This window comes from Seriola lalandi, unplaced genomic scaffold (genome assembly GCF_002814215.2).
Source record: "Seriola lalandi dorsalis isolate HSWRI2012SDOR001 ecotype SW California unplaced genomic scaffold, Sedor1 jcf7180002054979, whole genome shotgun sequence".
Lineage (NCBI taxonomy): Eukaryota > Metazoa > Chordata > Actinopteri > Carangiformes > Carangidae > Seriola > Seriola lalandi.
The window spans coordinates 12,007-37,162 of NW_019525529.1; the positions used below are offsets into that span (position 1 = coordinate 12,007).

The following is a 25,156-nucleotide window of genomic DNA, read 5'->3' on the forward strand; positions in this document are numbered from 1 at the left end:
AATAACTAATTGACAAACTAATTGGTGTAGTGTGTAGGGATTTGATTCAATTTCTAAGCACATAAGAATAAGTATCAGTGTAAACCCCCCATATTTGGATGATCAAGAAAATAGTATTTATCGAAAAGCCTGTGTTAGCATATAAGTTTCAGTGTACTTTTAAAAAAGAACATGCACATTTATTTCAAACCAATCAATACAAGCTGATACCAATACGTAGCCCTCAAAATAAATGAAAATCCAGGCATGTCACCGGGAAGATCATTTTCCAAAGTCACAGTGGAATGCAGAGTCTTTCATAGTTCAGTAGTTTTGCAGTTTGTAGGCTCATTCAAGTCCCTGCACTTTCCAGCAGTACACATCAGGGGGCACTGTCTGCAACAAATACAGTCTGCATTGAACATAATACCATTTGTCTGCTGCTCTTACCTACAGATAATATGGCACATAGCTTTCGCCACAGCAGACTTTTAACCTGACATTTCAAACTTCCGACATTCATCTAGGATAAAGCTGTATTTATAGAAACACAATACCAATGTGTAATAAAATAATACTTCATATTTGCCAAAAAAGCAATTATTATTATTATTATTATTATTATTATTGTTGTTGTTGTTGTTATTATTATTATATTATCCCTTTGGCACATTAATTCCCGTATCAGGGCTGTAACAGAACCCAGTAATATACAGAACACATAAACACAAAAAAAATAAAACTGTAACAGTACCAGTACCAGTACCAAAACTGTAACTGTTAGAGTTAATGACAAATCAGTCCTGGAGAGGCGTCGTCATGTCATCATTGGATGTCGAAGAAGAAACTTTACAAGGTACAGATAGGGTCTGTCCACAGTTGTAATGGCTTACTGAGTATGTTGTTTCCATGGTCTCCAGTGAGTACAGATTATACAAGAAGCCATTACAAGCAATACAGTGATGTATAATATTTAAAAAAAACAGTCACTAGAATGTATTTTACAAATATTTGGCTTTTCCAGCTTTCATGAAGCTACATGTTTGAGCGTATGTACATATTTAACATGTAAAACAGTGTTTCAGTTTTTATTCTTGCAACACAGCAGCAGGATATATTCATTATTTATCTACTTTAGGTGTATGTGTGAATGCAGGTGCAGATCTGAGGGTGGTGAGGAATGGGGGACATGCGGGAACAAGAGGGTAGATATATTGAATGTGTTGATATGTTCATTTACTTACTTGAATTTAAGTGTTAAAAAAAATAATTTCAAAAAGTTTAGAAAAAAATAATTTGTGCAGATTTACAAATCACTACAGAGGACACATTAGGTATGTTTTGGTCATATGAAGTCTTTATCCGATCCCAACTGTCTTGGTGCTTAAGGCAGAGGCACAAGAACAGTAAGACAATATGGAGGTATGCATGGTGCAGGTGTGGCAAGACAGCAACAGCCCCATGGTTTAGATCAGATCCCGAGCCGTGTTGTGTAAGAGAATTCAACACAGGCGCAGGTTCTGAATACCACTGAAGCAAAAGAAAAAAAAAGTATCCACCCTCAGCACTGAGGTGTTGCAATCTACTTCTCTGATGTACCAACTTTCCCACAGCCATCACCTGCATTTCCTGATTTCATACTGTATGTGCCCTTGAGTGTTTGCGACATCCCGCACAGAAGGTATGTCAGTGGCATTGACCTGTTAGTTACAGCTTGTTAGAGCGGCAGATAGTGTATTTGTGAAAGATGAGCGAGGAATATTGTGTGCGATCAAAGCTGTAGTAGCTGCGCTGGAAATATTGCGACCTTGTCTTTGACTGTGCCAGTAAACAAAACACACTGCTGATCAGAAATCCAGAAATGTGCAGCAGATGTAGATTTTTTTTCCTGAAGGACTTTGTTGTCTTGCACCGTGTTCCCACACAATAAAGATCATTGTAGTCAAGGTGCAGATTTTTCATAAGGAACCACAAACTGGTTTTCTGGGTTTTAACCACCTCCAGGACCAGATCTAGTCAGTTCTGCGGTTTCACGTGTCATGTTTCCTGCTAAACTATCTGAGCCTTGTGGATCAGGGAGGCGTGGGGGCTGATCATAGTCGGGCTCGGTCGGGGTTTGGGCCTCAGCGTGCCATTAGTCTGCTGATAGCGTGTACTGTGAGCCTCGGACACCTGGGAGCTGTTGGTCTCGCTGTATTGGTCATCGGGATGCTCCTGGCTGGCAGGACCCCCCAAACCTTCATCCACTTCATCCTCATCGTCTGTCACTGGTGGGTAGTTGCAGCTCATGGGAGGGTGCTGGTGATTTTTGGCGACGCTTCCTGGCCGCGAGCCCCCGTCTGTCGGGATAGAGGCGCTGCCGTTTAGCTGTCTCACAACCTCAGTGGACTGCACCATGGGGAAAGACGATGGCGTGAGAGGAGGGTGGAAACGGGTTTCCTGCTGCAAAGACAAAGAGCGGACACACACTTAGTAATTTCATCATCATCAGCTGAATATGCAGAGGTTAATAAGCTGGATGAGATGCATTCCACAATTGGGTGAAATCACGTATTGACATGCCCAGAAATGCACACGCACAGAGACACACTTACTAAAGACATAGTGCTGTTTCTCACATATGTTTCCACTCTGAGTCGGGTATCCTCATCTCTATCCAGAAGCCTTTCTCTCCCCCTCCTCGAGTTGTTGTGCAGGACTGGTCTTCCCAGGTAGTCAAAAGCTCCCCCTCCTCCTCCTCCACGCCCACCTGAGATAGTAGATCGGCTGTCACGGCAGTGAGTCTGCTCCTGTCAGTGCAGAACAGGAGACGGATAAATTGGTTGGTCCGATTGTCATGTGCCCATCTTGTGTAAAAACCATCTCAGTGTAGTTTTACATCTCCTCTCTCAGGCTTCTCTCTGGAGCTCTAGTGACCACAGGTCGGTTAGCCAATCAGAAGAGAGGAAGCTCTGAGCCTCTCTTCTGTTTTCTGAGTGGTTGAGTAAATATATGGCAGATTTAAGGTAAAACACAAAAACCAAATCCTGCAATGTTGGATGGTGGGTTCAGGGGGGTCATGCTAGGGGCATGGCTGAGAGCGGTGACAGCTTTGTTGTGACATCACAAAGTTACAGAAGTCCTGACGGCTGGTTTTAAGGCTCAGTGTCTGCAGGCTGTGTGCATTTCTCTGTGGACTGAGAGCTTTGATACTTCCACAGTATTAATATAGAAGCTAGACCTGTTTTATAATCATAGAAGACATGGACATCTACCTTTACATGGAACCTTTAAAATTTCGTGTCTTTAATGATAGAGTGCTATTTATTTAAAGCAGTTTCTGAAACTGATAACTGGCTTGATACTAGAGATTTAAATCCTTTGTTAAGAATATTATCTCTGTTGAATGAAAATTCACTTGAAATAGGGGCAGTACCATTCTTATATATCAGGCGTTTAATGGCGTTTCCAGCTCATAAAACTAACTGTAAACAATTACATAAAATACATTTGGCTGGAATACCAGCTGACAAGCAATCCTGTAAACTTTGATCCATTCTGTGCATCACAGTCATGTTGGCTTTTCATTTTTACCCTCATCTCAGTATGTTATCCTTATCTTTTGTTTATTTTTTATTTGGTCATCATTGTATTCATTATGGTTTCCTGCTTATTCTATTTCAATGCTCCATGTCATTTATGATTGAAATATTTGCAAAAGTTTTGCATATTGTGAAAACAATAAATTGTTAATCATGAAAAAAATATATATACACATTTTTACCTAGTATAACTGCTGTAAATCAGGTTTTTAATAATAAACCAACAATGAGTGAATATTTACTTGGGTTTAAATGAAGCCTATATTTCTTATATTTAATACCAAATTACATAGTTCATTATCAGGACACCTCAGAAGAAAATTATTAGGAAATTATGAATCTGTAATATTGTAAATAGAGTATGTAAGATTCTTTTCTGAGTCCCAAATTTCTAGACTCCTGGTAAAACAATGCTACAATAAGAGTTGTTTAAATTCAAAATGTTTATGCAAATGTATAAATATGGATATAAAAGGCTAACAATTGCTGTGAGCATATAAAACTGGAATAACATCGTGGTCAGCATTAATACATGACACCATTAGCACCATTAGAGACTATAGAGAGGATTAAAAGCTCCAAGGGGAAAGAGGATAAATATCACCCAGAGATCTTCAGCATTACATTGCATTACTATTATCAATATCTGAGATGCACTACATTCAGATTCAGACAGTAAAGCCCCAGTCCCTCGGCCCCCGGCCCCGGCCCCGGCCCTGCATGCAGAGTTAGATAGATACTTAGACTGACCCCGAGGGAAGACAGGCTGGTCCTCAGGGTTCCCTCCACCCTCAGAGGGATGTTTTCCTCTGTCTGCAAGTCAAAGAAACAGAAGGAAGGACTTAGCTGTGAGGACTCAAGATAACTCAAAAAAAAAAAAAAAAAAAAGTTTGTGCATAAAACATCATCCCCTTTCAAAGAGTCCGAACCCACTCACTCATTTCCACAACTGGCTGACAGCCATGTTCATAGAGCACAGAATTAAGTATTCATCACAGTGAAATCTGGAGGATTTCTGAGGAATCTTTGAATAAATAATCGTGTGAAACACTCTACTGATTTTGATCAGAGTCTCACAGCCTGAATCAGGTCGTGCAGAAATAAGAGAAAGCACAAGACGATGCTGCAGAGTGAAAAGAATAATTCAGTAATAGTACCGCTCCTCTGGTATCTGTGCTGACAGAGTTCATTCTCCTGAAAGAAGCTTGCCTGGAGAGAGTTGTTATTTCCTCCCTGTGAGAAACAAGACGGAGAGAAAAAAGCAAAAAGATGTTTAAATGATTGAAGTGAATCCCATAATGTAGATACTTTCTTTCATTTGTTTCCATTTCCTTGTTGTTACTTTGCACATCTCGCCTACACAGTCATTTATCAGCTGAATATCACACTTCTCACTCCTCTAATTCTACTTAACACGCTGCTGTTGTAGCTGTCAGTTGTAATAGGCTTAATAAGCCCCGATTCGCTCCATCCTCTTTGCCTCGCTCTGCCCTACGGAGACTATTAAAAGTTTGATCTCATCTTATCTCATCTTAATTAAACATGGTGTTATATCCACATACTTCCTCTCAGTCAGCTCCTTCTCCAGCTTCAGGTTCTTGCGCTTGTGGTGGCACGTGACCGTGACGACGATGACGAGCATCAAGATCAGCAGCCCGACAGACACGACCAACACGACGAGCATCAGCATGTTTTCGGGCGCGTCGTGGTCCCCCAAAGAGTCTGCAGAGAGTGAGTAGGAACATATGCAGGATGAGATGGATGTATATACCTGTGTGTTATTATTATGACGAGTCTCAATCTGTCATGTCCACAGCGCTGTCACCTACCTGTCACGACAATCTCCACCTCCGCCTTCCCTACTCCCACTTCGTTCTTCGCCTCACACCCGTAGATGCCTTTATCTGTTGAGTTGAGGGGTCGCCTGAAAGCTAGTGTTCCGTTAGGGTGGGCGATCACACCTTCTGGCAGCTGTCCACCTTTTCTGCAAACACAATAAGATTCAAGACAAAGTTACATTACGGAGCATTTAGATCAACACATGGACGTCCTGGGTTGTTGTTCGTGACCTCATCGCACAGCAGAGGTGGAATCAGCGATCGTGGGAAACTTAACAAAACAATGCATCCTGTTTACTGAATATATTTAGCTAAACTTTTTGTCTTATTTTCAACCAAGAGCTGCCACTGTTGCTTTATATTATGTATTATGTATACGATTGGCCGTAGCCTCTGTAACATCAGTTTTCTGAAGATCGGTTTTTGAAGCTCAGAGTGGCCTGCTAGCTGTTGCCATCTTGGCAGTGTCTGACTTGACCTAACTAATCCAAAAATGGTCAAAGAGGTACGGCGTGTGGGGAGTTAAAACTTTGTTGCAAGCATACCAGTCACCTGTCACTCAAGGCAACACGCCCACAGTTATGCCAACCTTTAAGTCTTAATAAAATCTAATCAGGTGAGTTATACAAAAATCCAGTCCCCTGTACAGTTGTCATTAGCTTTAGACAATAAAACCTTTTTTTTGTATTAGACTGTAACAACAAAGTTGGACATTTTAACATGGGAGCCTATGGGGATTGACTCACTTTTGGAACCAGCCTGAAGTGGCCATTAGAGGAACTGCAGTTTTTGACACTTACATGTTGGCGGTTTACCTTTGACACCCTTTACTTGGAACTTCGATGTCAATTTGCTTCATGTTAAGGTGTCAGAGAAAAATGTCAGAAGATGGTGGAGAGATTATAATCAAATCTCAACCCTCCCTTCAAAAAATAACTGATCATAACTAACATCCATTTCTGCTTTTCATTTCAACCTAAACATATGACACCTCACCCTTTAATCAGTGAGAGAGAAGAACAGAATGTAGTCATTCCCTGAAATAATGAAAATTTACTTTGACGAATTCAGTCCTGCAATCCCAAACTAAAGGACAGCTAGTACGAGTTCAACATGCCACAACTTGAGGAACGGTGAGCGACCTACATACACACACACACACACACACACACACACACACACACACACACACAAATAATGTACTGTATATATAATTAATGTATAGATATGAATCGATCTTGGTTTTGTTTGTTGCATTTTGTATTTAGTATTTTTGGAAATTATATTTTGATACTTTGGCAATATTGTTTTTTTCCTCACACTGTCATGCCAATAACCCTTAGGCACCTTTGAATTGTAATTGAATCAAGAGAAGCAAAACTGACATTTATTTCTATTAAGATGCCTCTTTTTATAATGAGCTTCTCAGTTCTGTGTTACACTAACACGGTTGTTTGGAAACCATATACTGTATTTCCTAGCAGCGTGACTCAAGAAATTTTGATGAACAACACCGTCCAGGGTGTTGCCTCAGTGTTGTTGTTTTGATCTAATCACCTTGAACGGACTTGAAATTGATGTCTGCCTGTTGCATTTTCAACCAGAAATACCTGGTTTGTTTTTTCCGCCACTACAGCAGCACGCTCCGAAACGAACCTGAGTTTTCTAATCAAAGTGCTGACTCCAGCTTTGAGCGCGCTGTGTTTCAGTGAGCCCCTATCTCTCGCAGGAAAGAGGAACTGTCTATTTTCACATATGCAGCACACGCACACCATCGAGATAACATCTCGCACCAATCCACACGTTCTGCTTCCTCTTCCTCCTCTTGGCTCACCCCGACCCCCTTTACCCGTCCTCCTGCCCCACCCCCCACTCCCCCATTTAGTTCACTCTCTCTCATTATTTCCCTTTCCCTTTTTTTTCTCATCCCCCTCATCCTCCCTCCTTCGTGTGAAACCGTCTCATCTGTCTGCTTTTGGCACAAGCTGCAACATGACACTTTGACACCAGCTATTACTTCACCTGCCGCCTTTTATTGACAAATCCAACAGGTTTGTCGACTGCTGTATCCGTGTGTGTGTGTGTGTGTGTGTGTGTGTGTGTGTGTGTGTTCATGTAAAGCGCGTGCACGAGTAAGGAGAGGTTGACTGTAACTAGAGATTTTGGGTGCTGACTTGGTTGTGTGTGTGTGTGTGTGTATACATGCTCATTCATGAGTGTGTAAGCCTGTATGCATGGTGTGTGTCTGGTGAGCCTTACTCACAGAGCCTCTTTTCCCAAGGTGTGTTCCTATGACTAACAGGTAATACGTACATCATCATATGGCAAAAACAAGTCAGATGAGGAGAAACCTCACCAAACTTATTTTTCCTTTACATTTTTAAGGACCCGTACCCCATCTTTGTGTTAGGAATTTCTCCCTTGGGGGTCTAACTGTCACCTCTCATAACCCGATGAGAGCCCTTTCTCTCCCAGACGCTTTTTTCGTGTCTCACATTTTTCTGGCCGAACTCTTCGCCACACCCTGAGAATATTTTCATGCACCAAGAGGAAATGGCCTTAAAGACGACACCTGGTGACTCAAGCAGAAGTCGGGCATCTGAGCGAAACCTTTTGTCGGAGGTTTAAAGCCACTGATTTTTAAATGACACGCAACGTTTGAATCTGTCAGTTTCCACTGAGGCAGCAGAATCAGGAGGTGGCAATGCCAGGGCTTGTTTGGTTAAGTCATGTGGAAAGGGTGGAGATCCTCCCCCACTACACTGTGAAAGGTTGTTTCAGTCAAGTGTATTAGTGACCAAGCTACACTTACAAGTAACTAATACTTTGTTGGAAGAATTTATTAGCTGAGGTAATGCTGAATTAACTGTTAAGTGGAGACACGCATGCAATGTAAGATGGAGGCCATCCATGGACAATACCATCCACCCTCTCCACAACATACTGGCAGGACAGAATGTTGTCTATCTATCTATCTATCTATCTATCTATCTATCTATCTATCTATCTATCTATCTATCTATCTATCTATCACTTGAGAACTTCAAATAAATGAAAATAGCCCCCAAACAATGCACTATTTATCCTTGTTGGATTGATATTTGCTAAAAACTACAGTTCCCAGCTGTTGTTTAGATGTAGCATATATTTATGATGAGTTGAACATTTTACATGTTCAGCAGAAAAGACTGGGTCTGTGTCTGTGTCTGGAAACCACAGACAAGCTGAGCGTGTTGGTTTCAGCCTTTAGTTGGAATTTGGAGAGAACAGGAAACATATAGATCATGACTGATGGCCTTAACCATTAACAGGTCAGTTGTTTCATCAGGATCTGAACTCACTAAGCTTAATGTCATAATTATAAGTTTTGAAATTCTTCTCAAAGTGGATTCGTATGAAACTGTCAAACTTGTCTCTTTAAATTGATACTGTCACTGTTACATTAAAGAAAAATAAAAGTGGAAAAAATAACCAAATGTTTGTTACAGACAATCTACTAAAAGTAAAACTAACTGTAATTTGTCATTTTTTGGTCCCTGAGGATGACCTGAGATAACCCCACTGAACATCCCATTAAAACTTTTCCCTGGTGGAATCATTCAAAGTAATTACCATAAACACTCTGGGAGTTACGAGAAAAATAACAGTGACCAGACACATCAGACAGTTAGTCACACGAGTACCAGACAGCCAGCGAGGGAGGCGAGTCCTACTGTACCTGATCCAGGTGAAACTCTGTGGTTTGGGGTTTCCTCCGCTCAGACACCTCAGGGCAGCGTTCTCCATACCAACGGACCAGTCTTCATTGTAGCCAGACACCTCTGCATGTGGAGGGACTGGGAGGGAGAAGAAAAAATGTATGTGCTTAGAGCAATCGAGGCAAGTGAGAGAAAAAAGGAGGCATTATCATTATCATTTCATGCTAAGGCTGAATATCCAAGCTGATGCACTTATGAGGGACAACTTCCAATGAATGCAATAAACCAACAGTATAATAACAAAGACCCACAGTACTCTGACAATATCCTGTAATCCCAGAGTGATCTTTGGTTGATTTCAGAAAAGAAGAGAAATTAAGAAAAGTACGTTTTTCAGTTCCACAGTGACAATTTCAGTGAAAGGGAATTTAATATGGGCAGTCAAAATGAGTAATACAGAGAGGAATGTGTAGTGTAAGTGATCAAGTTCTTACTGAGTCTCTTCTTACTTTGAAGTGATGTTCACAGTGATAAAGAAAAAAAAGGAAGTGAAGCTGCGACTCTGTTACAAATGTTGAGACAGTTTTTTTTCCCCAGTTGTATTCTTGTTCTTTGCATGTTTTGAATTTGACGATCTCTTTGCCCAAGTGTGTGTTTTCTGTCGCGTAACACCACCTCCGTGTAAGATCCAATGTATACTCACAGTGCACGACCAGGCGGTTGCTGAGCCTGCGGGGGGTGGACGATGTCTCATGCCACACCAGACAGTCCAGCTTCTTGCCGTTCATGCTCCTCAGGGGGTGCAGGGAGTACTGCGTGGAGACAGCCCCATTGTCGGAGGAGCGGCCGGTGAACTGGCCGTTCAGGTCGGTGTCCCAGGTGAGGCGGGGGGGCGGGCGGCCTATGGAGCGGCAGGAAGCGGCCTGTCGGTAGGACTGTCCCTCCACCAGAATCACAGGGTCGATGGAGGAGATGGGAACGGCTGGAGGGAGGTTGGTTAGAGTGAATTACTGATGAGTGCACACATAGACTTAACGAGATCTTTAAAGGTCCTGTACACATACTTTCTCCATTATCTTCTTAGTGTGAGCTATGGGTCACTTGTGAACACAGTTTTCTCACAGAGTTTGAACTGTTGTGGTTATTTCACATTTGTTTTTTTTTCTCCACTGATTTCAAGTGGGCGGGGTTCAGTTGGGGAAAGGTGATGTCACTAATGTCATGCACCAATGTCAATTTAGAAACACTTGAATCAGAATCTGATAACATTTTTGGGGTCACTTGCTGTGATGTCATCAAACCACCCACACAAACCTGATGAAGCAGACAAAGGTGTGTTGTGTGTGTTGTGTGTAAATTATCAATAATAATGATTTTAGTTACTACTTTTTTTCTAAACCGGTGTCATTTATAACCTTCACAGTTTGCTCTTTGCATACGAGCAAACCCTCAGTTTTGAATATGTTTTTATGCTGGCCTGCTACATAGTCTAGTTTGAATAAGAGATAAAAATAGAATAACTAATAAATGGAAAATTAATATAAGGGTTATAATTGTTGGAGTGGGATAATAATGTAAAAAGGTTAAAAAAAATATAGTAAGACAAGTCTCTAAAAAGCTAAATAGGTTGAAAACGTAAAAAAATATTATCAGGAAATATTGCTTCCTGTGCGAGTGCTTATTGCCTTATAGGGAGTGAGTGAATTTATTGTGTGAAAAACTATTGACACATAAAGCGATGAGTAAGTATGTTATTATTATGTGACATTTCATTATTAGTCATGTATTAAAAGTCATCATGCTTTAGTATACACAACTTAAATTGTGAAACTTTGAACGGTAACAACCAGCCCACTGACAGTTATATCACTTCCCTTTGTGACAGGAGTGACCTTTGGGATTAGCATCAGTCTTCATCCTTGTACAACATATTACCGCTCCTGTGATAACACTGTACGGCAGAGGCATTAGGGAGAGACTCACTCCATACGATGAGCGACATCTCACTGTCAAAGTTGCCAGACGGGAAGGTGCTGATGCGGCAGATATACTTCCCCTCATCAGAGATGTCCGTGCTCATGATAACCAGAGACGAGTCCACTGTGGGTTCGCTGCTTCTAAAGCGCACACGTCGAGACCACGTCCCGAATGCTGCAGACGGAGAGAGAGAGAGAGAGAGAGAGAGGGAGAGAATAAGACATGGGAGAGAGATGAGGAGCGACAGAGTTAAAGGAGAGTGTGAGGATGGATGTGACACAAAAGATTAAGTCCAGTAAGTTCAAAAGGCACCTCAGGGTCCCTTTTGTCACCTCCATACACCATGCCTGAACTCATGCTTGAAATTACATTAACATTCCGGGCATTTAGCTCACAGTCTTATCCCACATGACTCACGCTCACAATGGATGTAAGCTTCACCTACTAAATCATAACATATTACAATAGACCAAAAATAAAGTTCCAATTTTTGACAGTCCGCTGTTCTTTTTAAATAGGTGTGAGAGCTCGTCTTAAAGCTATATAAAAAAAGCCTCACTGGATTAGCATATAGGAGTGAGTGCTCTGATATAGAAGCGAGTGAAGAAAGGAGGAAGTTACTCTTTTAGTACGCAGCTGAGAATATAAAGCGAAACTCGAGAACGCCACTGGAACCACTGCGCCAACTGACCTGTCTGTCCGTTAATGTGGTGTGCGGTGATGATCTGCTCTGTCTCCTTATACCACGTGACCTGCACCACCACCACACCGCTCTCACTTGGCTGGTAGCGGCAGGGCAACACGGTCTCCTCTTCTGCCAAGGAACGTAGGGAACCATTTGGAGGGAGCCCCATAAACTCTCCATGTATCACTGTAACTGAAAGAGGAGAAGGACAGGAAGGTAAATCCATCTACTCAGCCGTAAAGCATGTGCAGCTAATTGGTTTTATGATGAATTATGTTTCAATCTGCAGTGTAGTGACACCGAGCCCAACAATGACCTTTGACCTGTGACAGAAAAAACCTGTAGTTACTTCCTATTGCAACAGCTGTAGGAGATGGGAAATCATCTCATTCGCTAGATAAATAGATAATACATAGATAGAATAGAACAATGTGGTCTGAGCTTATTAATTTATCTTTGCTATTATTTAAACTATAGCCATTAGCTACTAGCTAAAAAGAAGTTACTTCTGGCTCATGCTCCATGATTATGTATCACAGCCTCAAAGAAGTCTATTGCTATGGCTAAAAACATGAGGCAGTGGAGGGTAAGCAAAAAGTAAATTTCCCAAAAAACATGACTAATGCTACATTACCAGGAGTCGTCATTGTTTCTCAGTGTAAACACATTGGTTGCTTGTTTTCAATTCATTAATAATGAATAGTGCTACATTTGAATAACGTATGCTTGAAGTTGTGGTTATGAAAAGCAGCTAACAGGGTCACCCGTACACCCAGCTCGCCTGGCTGCGTCTTAAGATATAATCCTCCTATCAGCATTTTTCTAAACCTCACTGACTGTATTGTATATAAGTGTAAAAAAGGCCAAGTTGTGGTGTTTGTGAGGTTATGGTGGTGACATACTTTTTGGCCAAGCGCAGGAAGTAAGGCTAGCTGTTTCCCGTCTCTTATATTCACCACACAACATACGGGTGTTATCAGTCTACCCATCAACTGTCAGCAAGAGATAAGCTTCCCAAAATGTGGAACTATTCCTTTAATGTAATATTTTCATTGTTTGTGACTGAACCAAAGTTTTAGTAGTAAAGTTTGTGTGAGCCTCACATGATGGAAAAATGTTTATTGTTTACAGAATTAATCAGGTGAATACATGATGTTGTGTATGAAAATACAACTTCAGCCTTCTGTGGTCGAAATTGAGGGAAAAGATGAGAGCAGATGGGTGTCAAAGAGTCCACCCAGCGCAGACAGAAATGGGGGGAGGAGAAAGAAAACAGGTTGTCTAACAGAGGTGAGTACAAGTGAAGATATGTCGCTTAACTAGTCGCTCGAGATAAGCTTAAAAGCAAACTCACAGAGAGTTAACCTCAGTGTCTGGAGAGAGCGACACATTCAACGAGGCCCCAGGAAACATACAGCACAGGACTTACTGTATCATAAAGTCTATGTAGCCTATTGTGTGTCTCACATTACAACAACACTGTAAAACACAAACACCCAGGTACCCACTTGTAGGAATCTCTTTTGTTCTCTCTGTCTGTTTACAGATCACATTTGTCTGATGTAGACAAACTAATGTGTTACCTTATCTCCTCCTGTCCTCGAGCAATGTCACACACACAAACACACACACAGTCACATGTGTGACAGCCACCACATGTGGATCCCTGCAACCTGCATGTTTGTTTGTTTCCAAGGGATATTTCTCACGGCACGGTTCTTAAATAAAATTGAATTACGCTTTGTGAAAGTTCTGCTAATGGAAACAAATGTGATCACAGTATATTATCATATTGGTGCTTTTGGTTTGGGCTTGTGTTGCTGGTGGTTGATTTACTTTCAGAAGATTGAAGCTGAAAGAAAATGAATTTCAGTAAATGGATATCTCCCAAACACTAATGATATATCAATACACAACATGACAGGCCATGTGTGTCTAAGCTGAAACACAATCAGGCTGGTCTTTTTATCAGTCGCCCCTAAGATGACCTCTTAGGGAAAAAGTCGTTATCTCTGATCGCTGCTCTGCTGTTTGCTCTTACAAACAAAATAGTCACTGTGCTGCAGCCAATAGTTCTAACATGTTTTTACTGATCGCTCACTGATTGCTCACGGTAGTCTACTATTTCAGTTTCGCTACTGTCGACATCTAGTTTTGACTTGTTACGTGTAGAATTTGCATGTATTTGAAAGTATCAACGTACAGTTCAAGGTACTTTTCAGTCGGAAGTATCGATGTCAAAAAGAAACTTGAGGCTACTTAAGCACAGCAGTGATTTGAGCTACATGCTAACGTCAGCACACAGTTCAGAAGGTATAAGGCTACCATGTAAGTTTAGTGTATTAGCATGGTAACATTAGCAAAAGCTGAGGCTGATGGGATTGTCGTTAGTTTTAAAGGTATTTGACCATAAGTATTGGACATAGTGAGGACATCAGCTATGTTAGCAGCTCTGAGCGGCACAATCATGCTTAAGCTATGCTCACAATGAAAAAAACATTTCAGGTTTTCCATCTTAGTTCAGTGTGTGTTTGCATGTTACTATTAATATGTAGCACAATGCTGTATGCTGTTAGTTTTGCATGTATTTAGTCATAAAGCGAAGTGTTTTTTGACCAGATGATGGAATATATGGAATATATATCGACACCCTCTTAAAATAATGGCCTAAGTCATTTTTTCAGGTTTTTCAGGAAACACAAAAAACTCAACAAAAGAGTCACACTTTTGACATAGGCCATTATACAACCGGGGGTAGAATTGCATGTTCCCCTCAACTGAGGATTCAGGCGATTTTACCAGAGGTGGCCAGCATCATGAGGGGGTGATTTAGGCAAAAAAAACATTTTTGTCAAAACCTCACTTAGGCCATTATTTTAGGAAGGTGACGATATGGAAAATTAAGCAATCGCAAAAGTTGCAATTCACCCAGAGGTGAACCTGAATGTCTGAACCAAATTTCACAGCAATCCATTTAGACATTTCACTCAAAACCACAAATGACAGGCAATCACCAGAGTCGTTAAGATTCATCCTCTGAGGATCATGAATGTCAAATTGCATGTCACTGCATCCTGGACCGAGGTGGTGGAAAAGCCAACCAGTAGACTGGACTAACACTGCCGCCCATATAGAGCTGCTGCTCGTGTGGCTACTAAAAAATAGAAAGTCAGATAGCTGAATTTAAAAAATTTTCCTTCACAGTGTAGTTTCCTTTTGTAGCGCTAACATGCTGCTTATGCATTTATCGATAACACTGCAAGAGCTGGGTGTTACATCATCTGTCCCATCAGTCCTGTTAATCCAAACTGATTTCCCTGGAAAAGTTATTAAAACCTCTGTCACAGACACCAGAAGTTGTAGAAAGTTGTGTGTGCGTGTGTGTGTGTGTGTGTGTGTGTGTGTGAGAGTGAGTGAGAGAGAGAGAGAGAGAGAGAGGGAGCAGCTCTTACAGGTGTTGATTCAGTACGTGATGTGGGAGAATCTGTTCAGATATGTCAGCGGTGAGGTTGTGATTCATGCATTTACCATCAGAGCTGATGAGTGTACTCTGCAGACAGGTGTGTGTGTTTTTCTCACAATGACATGAGTGTGTTTGTCACTCAGTGGAATCTGCCTGCGCTGCATTACTGGAATAACACCTCAGCCTATGCTTTTATGTATGGAATTAAACATTGTTTTATTTCATGCCACACTTGTATCTACCATTGTCTGACATTGTGAAAGTACTTTTTTTGTATTTTGCTAAATATATTTGTGACTTTACCTAATTAATAAGGCTAGGTTAGGTTGATACAGTGCAGCACACTGTGTACAGTAGACAGACTTTCTGATGCTGACATGCATAAACCTACAGCATTTATCACATGGACACATATATTAAGGTTTAAACAACACACACAAATACACACTAGGAGGGTCTGTACAGCAACCTGTTTTTCCTGAAATATCAGACAGCACCACAAGGGTTTTTCTTTAACCGCACTGCTCCAGCTAAGTCTGCTCTTGAGAAAAGCTGCCCAACATGTACAGAACTTACAGCTTCTGAATATGCATGAGATACATTGGGACAGTTATTGGTCAGCTTTCATAAGCAATTGAGTTTTCTTTCAATAGAACATTTCCAATGCTCCTGACAAACATCTGTTGTACTGATATCATGAGCAGACCTACTGGACAGTGCAGAAGTAATATCTGACAGCAGACAACATAAAGACACAAACATAAGCCTTGAAAGAATAAGGTTTGGACAGAATCCATGTGAAGTCCTCTTACCAAAGATCCAGAGGACAAAGAGACACAGGGAGAGTCTGTTCAGCAGAGATGTCATTCTCCCCGGGAGTTACTGTTAACTGAGCACAAGTTGGGACAATTTCAGCGCTGGGATAAAGCTCATCAGTCCAGGTAATAATATCCTAAATGACAGGCATGCATGAAGCACTGAGGCGGACTCATGCCTCCTGCTGCCGGATCATCCTTGGTGAGGGTGTTTTTCTGGGACCAGATCCTCTCCAAAGTCCCGTTCTGGGCAAAAAAAAAAAAAAGTATCTATATTAATCTTCACCAAGTCCTCATGAAAAATGTAAATCCTCAGTTTGTTAAGCACACGCCATAATGTTTGTCCTTTAGAGAAAGAAGGCGCAGCTTTACCTGTTTGGATACACCTGTTTGCCCTACCCGCGCCACCACTCTGCCTCTCTCTCTCTCTCTCTCTCTGTCTCTCTCTCTCTCTCCTCGCTCTCTCTCTCTCTCTCTCTCTCTCGCTCGCTCGCTCGCTCTCTCTCTCTCTCTCTCTCACCTAACCACAAACACTCAGCGCGCACACGCGCTAAAAGTCACCTTTCCGGTTTGGTTAGGGCAACATGACAGTTATTTTCTCGTCTTTACTTGCTCTGCAGAGAGGAGAGGCAGGTGAAAAGCAGGCATGGAGAGTCCGTTTAAACTGCGTCAGACGGACCGATGCCAAAACTAAAGGTGTCCCCTCCCATGGGAGAAAAACAAATTAATCCTTTAATTTTAAAGGGGATAATCGGAAATATGAGACGAGATGAGCAGCACAGACATCCATTGTGCTGTTATAGAATATGAACATAAGCAGGAATAAACCGATCTGCCCAGTTTTGGAGCATTAAATCTCAAATCTATACAACTATTTAATCAAAACATTTAAAGGTCCCATGTGGATCTATTTTTTTGATTATAAAGCAGGTCTAGGTGCTAAACAAATACTGTGAAAATATCTAAGCGCTCAATCCATGGACAGGTATACAGAATCAGAAACTGAGCTTTAAAACGAGCTTTCAGAACCTCTGTCACTTTGTGATGTCACAACAAAGTAGTCGCCACCCTCAATATGGTCCAGCTGGACTCACTGTCCAACCTTTTTGTTGTTGTTGTTTTAACTTTATTAACAATACAATACCAAGCAGTTATTCAGTCACCGAGCTGGATAGCTACAAAATCTCACAGAAACACTGCACAATCATTGGATGTCAGGAATCAAATATATCGTTGCACAGCCTTCCCCCCCAAAAAAAGTACTATTAAAGACCAGTGGCAAAGGTTATTTTTACTGAAATACACGAGCATTTTAGTCTGAATTTCTGTCATCTGTCCACATCATTTCAGCACAGACTGACTATCACCATTTGCATTTACCAGTGAGTTTTACCAAGCTACAGTAGGAAGTTACAATCCCTTACCTTACCTGCATCACGCAGAAAAAGGTCAGCCAATCAGAAGAGAGGCTCAGAGACAGACACAAAATGCCTTGTTCTTGCCAGAGCTACAGAGAGAAGCTTTGAGAGAGGAGATGTAAAAAATTATGGAGATGGTTTAAACCACAAATATGAATATCTAAACTTCGAATAATACACTGGAAAAGTGTAAAGTATGGGACTTTTAATGGTTTATTCCAGATTTAATTATATTATCTGTAGCCAACTCATAAATCAGCTTCACATAACGCTGTTGGTTTTTGCTTCATTTCTTTTCCTCACATTATCACACAGTTGCAGTTCTTTTCATCTTTATTGGTTACATGTTAAAGACACAGACAAAATCTTTTCAGACTGACATACAATAAATCTTTATTAGCTTCATTGTAGTCAAACCACTGCCAGAAAACTATTACTTTTAATCATTTATGTGGTTGTTTATGGCTGTTAAGGTTTGCCACTCCTTATATAAACATAATTGCTAGGTGACAGGGTTGTCTTAATTAACTGTTACAATTCAAAGTAATTTGATAAGCACATAGAAAACTTCATAGATGTATAAATATAACAACTCTAAGCTTCATACAGGCAGGGATTCACATACTAAATAGCTTTTACAGCAGTCTGTGTGATTTCTTTCATTTCTATGTGTGTGTGTGTGTGTGTGTGTGTGTGTGTGTGTGTGTGTGTGTGTGTGTGCGTGTGCATGCGTGTGTGTGTGTGTGTGTGTGTGTGTGTGTTGTGAATGTGGACAGGTAAGGACCACACCAAAGACACCATCACTGCCATCCTGTGGTGTAGAGGAAACACAGCTCACTTCCTTACCTGCAGCTATAATCTGTAATCTTTCCCAAAACTATACTTTTAGAGACATCTCTGAAGGAAAAGTAACATCTTTCTGTTCTGTGCTGTAAAGCACTAAGGATGATTTCGATTCCCTGCAAGAGATAAAACCTAAAGGTAGATAATAAAGGCAGAGTGGATTCTTGTCTTTCTTATACACACATACAAATATATACGTTCAAAAATTAAATATGACAGAGCAGTTAAATGAAAAAAATATCTTACACAACAAGCGTAAGCATTTCTGAGAAAAGCCTGACCTGGGCTCAACTTCCCTGTTTCTGTCTCGTCTTTCTTAACTTTCCACAGATTCTACCAAAGCAAACGGGAAATGAACACTGCTACACACAATCTTACATTCTCTCCAAGTATATGCAAAGTATAAAAGGCAATATTTAAATACAGGAAAAAAAATAGAATAGAATAAAAAGAAATATAAAACAGGGAATTAGCTAGGAAATTGCTGTCCTAGATTTTTGACTCATCACATCACTTCTTCATGCCGATGGTTTCATACGTGTCCTGGGCATGAGGGGTCAGACCCTGACAGGAAGACAGATGAGAGGGAGAAAATAGGTGTAATTTAATATTTTTCATTATTATTCAATATTTCAACAGCTGTCTTTCACCTCTTTCACCTCATTTATGATTTAGAAACTCACCGTATAGATGCCCTCTTCAACATTCTGGGGGTAAGAAAGAACAATATTAGATACAGTAAACATAACACATAAAACTGAAGAAGAGTCTTTCTGTATTTTTTGGCTGTGTGAATGTACAGTATGTATGAACACCACGTAAAAAAGAAGAATAAGAACAAGCTATAAGAGAAGTGATGCATGCCAGAAAAAGCCCCACATCAGATCTGTACACTTTACACAGTGTGTGTGCGTGTGTGCGTGGGCAGTTCATGTGTGTGTGTATGTGTGTGTGTATGTCTGTCTGTGTGGGTTGGGCTATGAGCAGTTTGTGGCTGGTATATAGGAAATAATAGACTAAAAAGGGCAAAGCATTAAAACTGCAGGTTAGTGGTTAGAGGTACTGCAACAAAAAGAGAAACTCCAGCTTTATACACTGAGAAAGTTAGAGTTAGAACCAAGAGCGTGATTATCATATGACTATCATGATCATAAGAGAAAGAATGAAAGATGTTATTAAAGCTGCTTTTTGTATTTTTTTATGCAACATTTCGTAACACTTCACAATAAGAAAACATTTATGAAGGACCTATAAATGGGTTATAAGTAGATTATTGACTTGGTTGTTTATAAATCTATGTATATAAATCTAACACTTTATAAATCATAAATAAACTATTATAAACACAGTTTTCATACACTGATGCAGGCTCACTATTTGGCAAGATTAAGTTAATGCTTACTACTCATTAATCTGCATCAATGTATGAAAACAGTGTTTGTTTTTAATTGTTCATTTATGATTTGTTAAGTGTTAACAACCAAATTAGTATCCTAATTATAAACAATTTACAAATCCTTTAGGGTAGTCTCATGGTAAAGTGCTACCTAAAATGTTATATTCCATTCATGTTGATCAATTTTGGAAATTAAAGGCTTAGTGTTTCACTTCCCTGAAATTGAGGGACTTTTGAAAGACAACCGTGAAAGAGGCAGATGTTTAGTATTAGTAAGTATTAGCCAAGCTCCATTAGAACTGCTTCCTACATTTACCATAGTTGAACCAACTTTTACTAAGTCTTTCCTGTTAAAAGAAGAAGTGTCCAAGTCCGAACTGAGATCACTTAAATCAACTCTGACATGCAAAATTGGTGGAGTGCAAAAATGACACTCAAACGCAGCATCATAATGATCTGAAACTTTACTATTACTCATTGGTGGATGTATATATTTTATAATGTTCTATATTAAATGTTGGCTCCTTATCATACTTGTATTTCCAGCCACCTGCCAACATGGGCAAAATTGAAACGTATTCAAAATAACTACAGTTACGTTTGTTTTGTTACGTCAGTTTTATTCTGAAAGTGTGGCTTCTTCAGAGAGAAGGGAATGTATATATATAGTGAGGTGGTGGCTGGTGATGTGACAGCCGCTGGGTCTCACTGCTTCTTCTTGGTCATCTCAGGAAATAAAAACTTTTTTTCCCAGCAGTCTGACTTGCCACAAACCCTTCTGATGAAAAAAAACCAACAAAACAAAAACTGATGCGTGCATGTGGACATGAAGCACTAACTTGATTCTTCATGCTCCCTTCACTGTTTCCCACTGAGGGTTGACCTGACCATTGACATTATTGCGGTCTGCAGAGGAGCACTGCCTCTAGTTTGTGCTGTGTTGAGTTGTTTGTGTGTCTCTGGTATTTGGCATTTGTTCCAACGCCTCTATATGTATTTTAGAAAATATGTCATGTTATGTCTATGTCTGTATGCATTCTTTCTTACCTGCTTTGGCTTTCCTTTCCCACCTTCAGCCTCTTTTGCATTGCAGATCTGTAAAACACAGTGTCAAATTAGGGACAATATTGTGTGTGTGAGTGTGTGTGTGTGTAAAATGTGGTCCTGGAGACACTTACTATAGCAGGAACTACCAAAGAGGTGGTGTTTATGTCTTTGGAAGGATTGTGTCAACACAATACCATCACAACTGCGCAAGATAATCAGGAAACTTCACGGTTGTGTAGTCGAGCTCAAAGTGAATTCCGAACTGTGTGAATTGAGTACTCATGTAATAACGTAGAAATAATGTAGTAACATCTACTGAGTACTTATGGGTCGAAACATCAACATGTTGACATGCTGGTGGGATCCCAACGCAAGATAGTCTTTAGTTTTCATATTATATCAGTTCAGTTTATTGACCCAGCACTGAAACAGGAATACATCACAGTGCATCCTCAAAACACATTAATTCAATCATCATTTCACATTAAAAATTTTTTTTTTTCTTTCTTATTCTACACCACCCTATGAGTGTATGGCAGTACTACATTCAGGTAAAATATTTTTAAGACTTTTTTGTTTTCATTTTTGAATGTTTCGAATATTTTACTTTGCTGATGACACCTTATTTTACGGTTGTGATCCTAGACATTAATTACATATCAGATTCGTTTTTATAACCTATGGGGCTTTGTTTCCTTTTGAAATGATTCTTTTCTTGCACATATCTATAATTTGTGTTATGCAGTATAGAATAAAATGTATTGAAAAGGTTCCGTTCTGGTCCCTGTATGTTTCTGTAAAAGCAAATGTATAACATGTAAACCTTGATTCTGCAGTAGAGAGCTGTCAGGATGATGCCGTACACAAACAGAATACCATCCAGCACGTAACAGATCTGAGGTTCTGCAAGAGCCGCTGAGGAAACACAGGAGAACAACTTATCAACTTATCATCATCATAACAACATATGCTATTATCGTTGTTACAGCTATCTAACTGTTTTTACATAAAACAGACTGGAATAAATTCAAATCAGGGCTCTTCCATCTTAAACTTTGCTTTACTGTTGCATCAGCGTATCATGTAAGAAATCTGGTGTACACCAATGTCACATTGTGTCATGTGATGATTATGTCCGTGGGTGACAATGAAGGTACTTCTGTCATTTACAAAACTCTATTATTGAGTAGTGGCAGTGGCCCCATTTCAGATTGTGAAACAAACAGTAACAGCTGCCATTACATGAAAAACTAATGTACAAAGCAAACTGCATATAAAATCTTGAACAGTGCAGATACAGTCAGGAGAAATGTTTAAAGAGAAGATATACGTGACACTTTATGTACAACTACTGTCACATAACAGCTTTTATTTATCTATTTATTTTAACTGTGTTACTGGAAATTTAATAAGTCCAGTAAAATGAGATGTCTCCTTTTGCTGAGAAATGGCCGACAAATGTTTTTACACGGCCATATTTAGAAAAGCACGACAACCGGCCAGCAGTGAGACTGATGGGTGAGGGTTAGGGTGCATTACGATTCATTATTATTTCTCTGCATTTGAAGATATTGTCTACAGAAGTTAATACTTGATGTTTACTATATTTTGTGGCGCTTGTCTTTTTTACAGATGATCGTTTCTTTTATTGCTGATCAGCTTTTTCATACTGTGTAGGCAACCCTATAAGCTTTAACTTTGCACCCAGGTTTAATAGATATTAAAGAAAAATAAGATGGATACTGCCACCACTGTCCATGTTAACACATAAATGTATATCACAGATAATTACAATTCTTAAAAATTAGTTACAAGTTACAGGTTACATAAGAGATGGACACCATCTTTATTTGGGAAAAGTAAGAGCTGAGTTTGTGTACACAAGGGATAACGCTAACTTCTCCTGCGAGTCCCCCTCTAGATGCAGTGTTCGAGTCATGCATCATTTTCATCAACTACTCAAAGAAATGTCGCTTGCACAGCTAACTCGAGAGCCACAAGCTTTTTCGTGCTGCTTGGCCCTGACAAGAACACACTTTGAAAGACTCCCGCTGCAGAGGGGCTCTATGTGTCTTTAACCCTTGGTACAGAAAAGAATTGTGCTGCAGAATTTACAAGCAAACTCACTACAAAAGCACAGTGCCACATGGTTATGTCTTCACTCGGATATATCTGACACTGGCTCTGGAGGTATTTTCTGAAGACACGGTCCAAATGTTTGGAACAGGTTAGCAGTTACTGAACGAAAAACATTTGAACAATGTCTTCGTCTGGGCTGTGCAGTGTATTGCACAGGTATATCTAATTTATGCTAATTTTTCTTCTCGACCCTGTATTTAATTGGATAATTATACTTTTTAAAACATTTTTTAAGTTATTAATGAAATATACATTTAAATTATTGTTCCATCGTACTTTATCAATGACGTTAAAATGATAAAAGTTAAATCTTTGTTTGATTTGCTCATGTGTCTATCCACCATGCTCCATCTCACACTTAATTCTCTGACTTAAAAATGCGCAGCCAGCGCGCCATATAGCTGATGTGTTATATATCCATTTTTGTTTTTTTAATATCCAACTTGTCCAGACTGATTGGAGACTGTTAAAACAAATTTCAACTGTAATATTAACTTCTGATAATATGCAGCGCGTTTATTTTAATCACAGTTTTACAGAATGTAAATGTGATCAGTTAAAGCATTGAGCTTTAGAGCTGAGCAGACACACACACTATTTTTAATTTAGCTCAGTTTTGGACCTCATAACGTAACACACAGCAAATGGAACTTAACCAATGAATAAAACTAAAATTTGTTCCCCCACGTTTTGCCACTATAACCATGACAACACTTCGGTGAAGAAATCCCCAAACAAACGTCATGTTTTGTCATGTCCCTTCCTTCCCATTTTTTCTATCTGCTCATCACAAATTCAAGGGAATGAATGAGTGTTCTGAGATCAGTGATCTGCTTTGTCACACTTGACAGAAATTCTGACATTGATGGACGGGGGTTTGTCTTCCGGGTTCAGAACGGATAAAAAATCCTGCAGATACAACAGATAAGTTGAAACAGAATTTAAAATGCTTGAATATCATATATGCTTGAGAGTTTTGAATTCCTCAGTTTTAGTTAGGCCTATTAGCTGCGCATTCTACCCACGCCTGCCAGCCTGAGACCGGTGGTGTGATATCTGCATCAACATCTTTGGTTTCCGCAGCTTACATTAGGTGCAGGTGAAAAGGAAACAGCAAAAACTATATGATGTACCTAAAATAACTAACAGCCCTGATAATATATTACACAAAGAAAACGCCACTTTGTCAAAACAAATCAGCTTAATTGATAAATGTGAGCCTGAAATGCACCGAGTAACAAAGCAGCTTTTGTTCTTGTAAACTGATGCATTTGTTTCTCATGACTCCAGACACACAGACACAACATTTTTGCCTGTAGACTGTCAACCACAGACATTATAACTAGGCCATGGTCAGTGGTGTTTTGGAATTAAAAGTGAAACGTCTCTTTTAGCCTGAATAAACCAGTTTAATTTCAAAAGTTACAACAAACAAGTATTTTCATTACTGATTTATCTGCCAGTTGTTTTCTTGATTAATTAGTTTGTCATTTGGTTTATAAAATGGTAAAAGTCTCCTTTTTTTCAGTCCACAACCACAAAGTATTTAGTTAACTATAATGTGGGACATGGAAAAGTTGCAAATATTCACATTTGAGAAGCTTGATTAAATGTTGATTAATGATTAATGATTAATTATTCAAGCAGTTGCCAATTAATATTCTGTCAAACATTTAATAAATAGTTTACTGTATCTGCCCTACTTAAAGCACCTATTGCACGCCCAATATTATACTGATACAAGGTAAATACACTCACAACACAATTTGTAAAATTAAATTATTGCATCTTCTTACCTGTTAAAGCTTCCATACCTGTTAAAGCTGTATATTGCGTACATATATTTTTTAGCGTATAATAAGAGAATATATGCAGCAAAATGTTCGAGTAAAGCCAGTAACTAACTGTGGAGGCAGCTGAAATGATAAGGAACCTGACCCTTTCCTAATTTTGTCCAGGGTAGGGTGTACGCGAGAACTGTCAAGTGTCAACGAGTGTGAATTGAAAGAGTGGCCATGCACACCAGTATCAGTCCCCACATCCACAAGTGACGAACACCAGCAGGGTCAGCTTCTCTTTTCACAGGAACTGTAATGTGGTGACTTCGTTTCTATGGCCTACTCTCAGAAAAGTGACGCCGAATGGCACAAAACCTCACCGTGCTTAATGAATATATACCTATCTGCCACCACCAATCAACTGTATAAGAATAGTTTTGGCTCGGTATGTTCTAAAGAGCAAAGTGTTTAATCTAGATCATCATATCAGACCCCCCCC

General features: G+C 39.8%; 2 protein-coding genes across 4 annotated transcripts in view; both read right to left on the reverse strand.

Annotated features, from left to right (window-relative positions):
* Positions 1 to 154: 154 nt before the first annotated feature.
* On the reverse strand, positions 155 to 16,448 carry nectin4a (nectin cell adhesion molecule 4a). Of its 2 annotated transcripts, none has more exons than XM_023396573.2 (11): positions 16,034 to 16,448; positions 11,765 to 11,950; positions 11,080 to 11,247; positions 9,800 to 10,078; positions 9,117 to 9,234; positions 5,390 to 5,544; positions 5,123 to 5,282; positions 4,718 to 4,793; positions 4,311 to 4,373; positions 2,598 to 2,768; positions 155 to 2,421 (listed from the first exon to the last, which is right to left on the reverse strand). In XM_023396573.2, exons 1-11 carry the CDS (start codon positions 16,086 to 16,088, stop codon positions 2,029 to 2,031), a joined length of 1,824 nt encoding a protein of 607 aa, XP_023252341.1. In that variant the 5' UTR covers positions 16,089 to 16,448; the 3' UTR covers positions 155 to 2,028. The 2 variants fall into 2 exon arrangements, with proteins under 2 accessions (XP_023252341.1, XP_023252340.1); XM_023396572.2 differs by having other exon boundaries at positions 2,574 to 2,768; positions 16,034 to 16,447.
* Positions 16,449 to 17,644: 1,196 nt separating this feature from the next.
* Positions 17,645 to 25,156, reverse strand: part of fcer1g (Fc epsilon receptor IgFc epsilon receptor Ig) — a 7,813-nt gene continuing 301 nt past the window's right edge. Inside the window, exons 1-5 of one of the 2 annotated variants that reach the window (XM_087171213.1) lie at positions 24,676 to 24,938; positions 21,564 to 21,655; positions 20,741 to 20,788; positions 18,981 to 19,004; positions 17,645 to 18,861 (exon numbers count right to left, since the gene is read on the reverse strand). In XM_087171213.1, coding sequence (XP_087027339.1) covers positions 18,808 to 18,861; positions 18,981 to 19,004; positions 20,741 to 20,788; positions 21,564 to 21,655; positions 24,676 to 24,691 — 234 coding nt within the window. In that variant the 5' untranslated portion in view covers positions 24,692 to 24,938 and the 3' untranslated portion in view covers positions 17,645 to 18,807. Of the gene's footprint in view, positions 18,862 to 18,980; positions 19,005 to 20,740; positions 20,789 to 21,563; positions 21,656 to 24,675; positions 24,939 to 25,156 lie in introns of those variants that run through there. The other variant, XM_023396604.2, reaches the window with a different exon arrangement.

Bases quoted from the DNA above. Each gene is read 5' to 3' on its own strand.
- nectin4a (XM_023396572.2), bottom strand. From the start codon at position 16,088: ATGACATCTCTGCTGAACAGACTCTCCCTGTGTCTCTTTGTCCTCTGG. The intron at 5,545-9,116 runs GTACAGTAGGAC...TTGTGTTTGCAG, and splicing joins CAGAGTTTCACCTGGATCAG to AAAAGGTGGACAGCTGCCAG. The intron at 2,422-2,573 runs GTAAGTGTGTCT...TTGTCTTTGCAG, and splicing joins GAAACAGCACTATGTCTTTA to CAGGAAACCCGTTTCCACCC.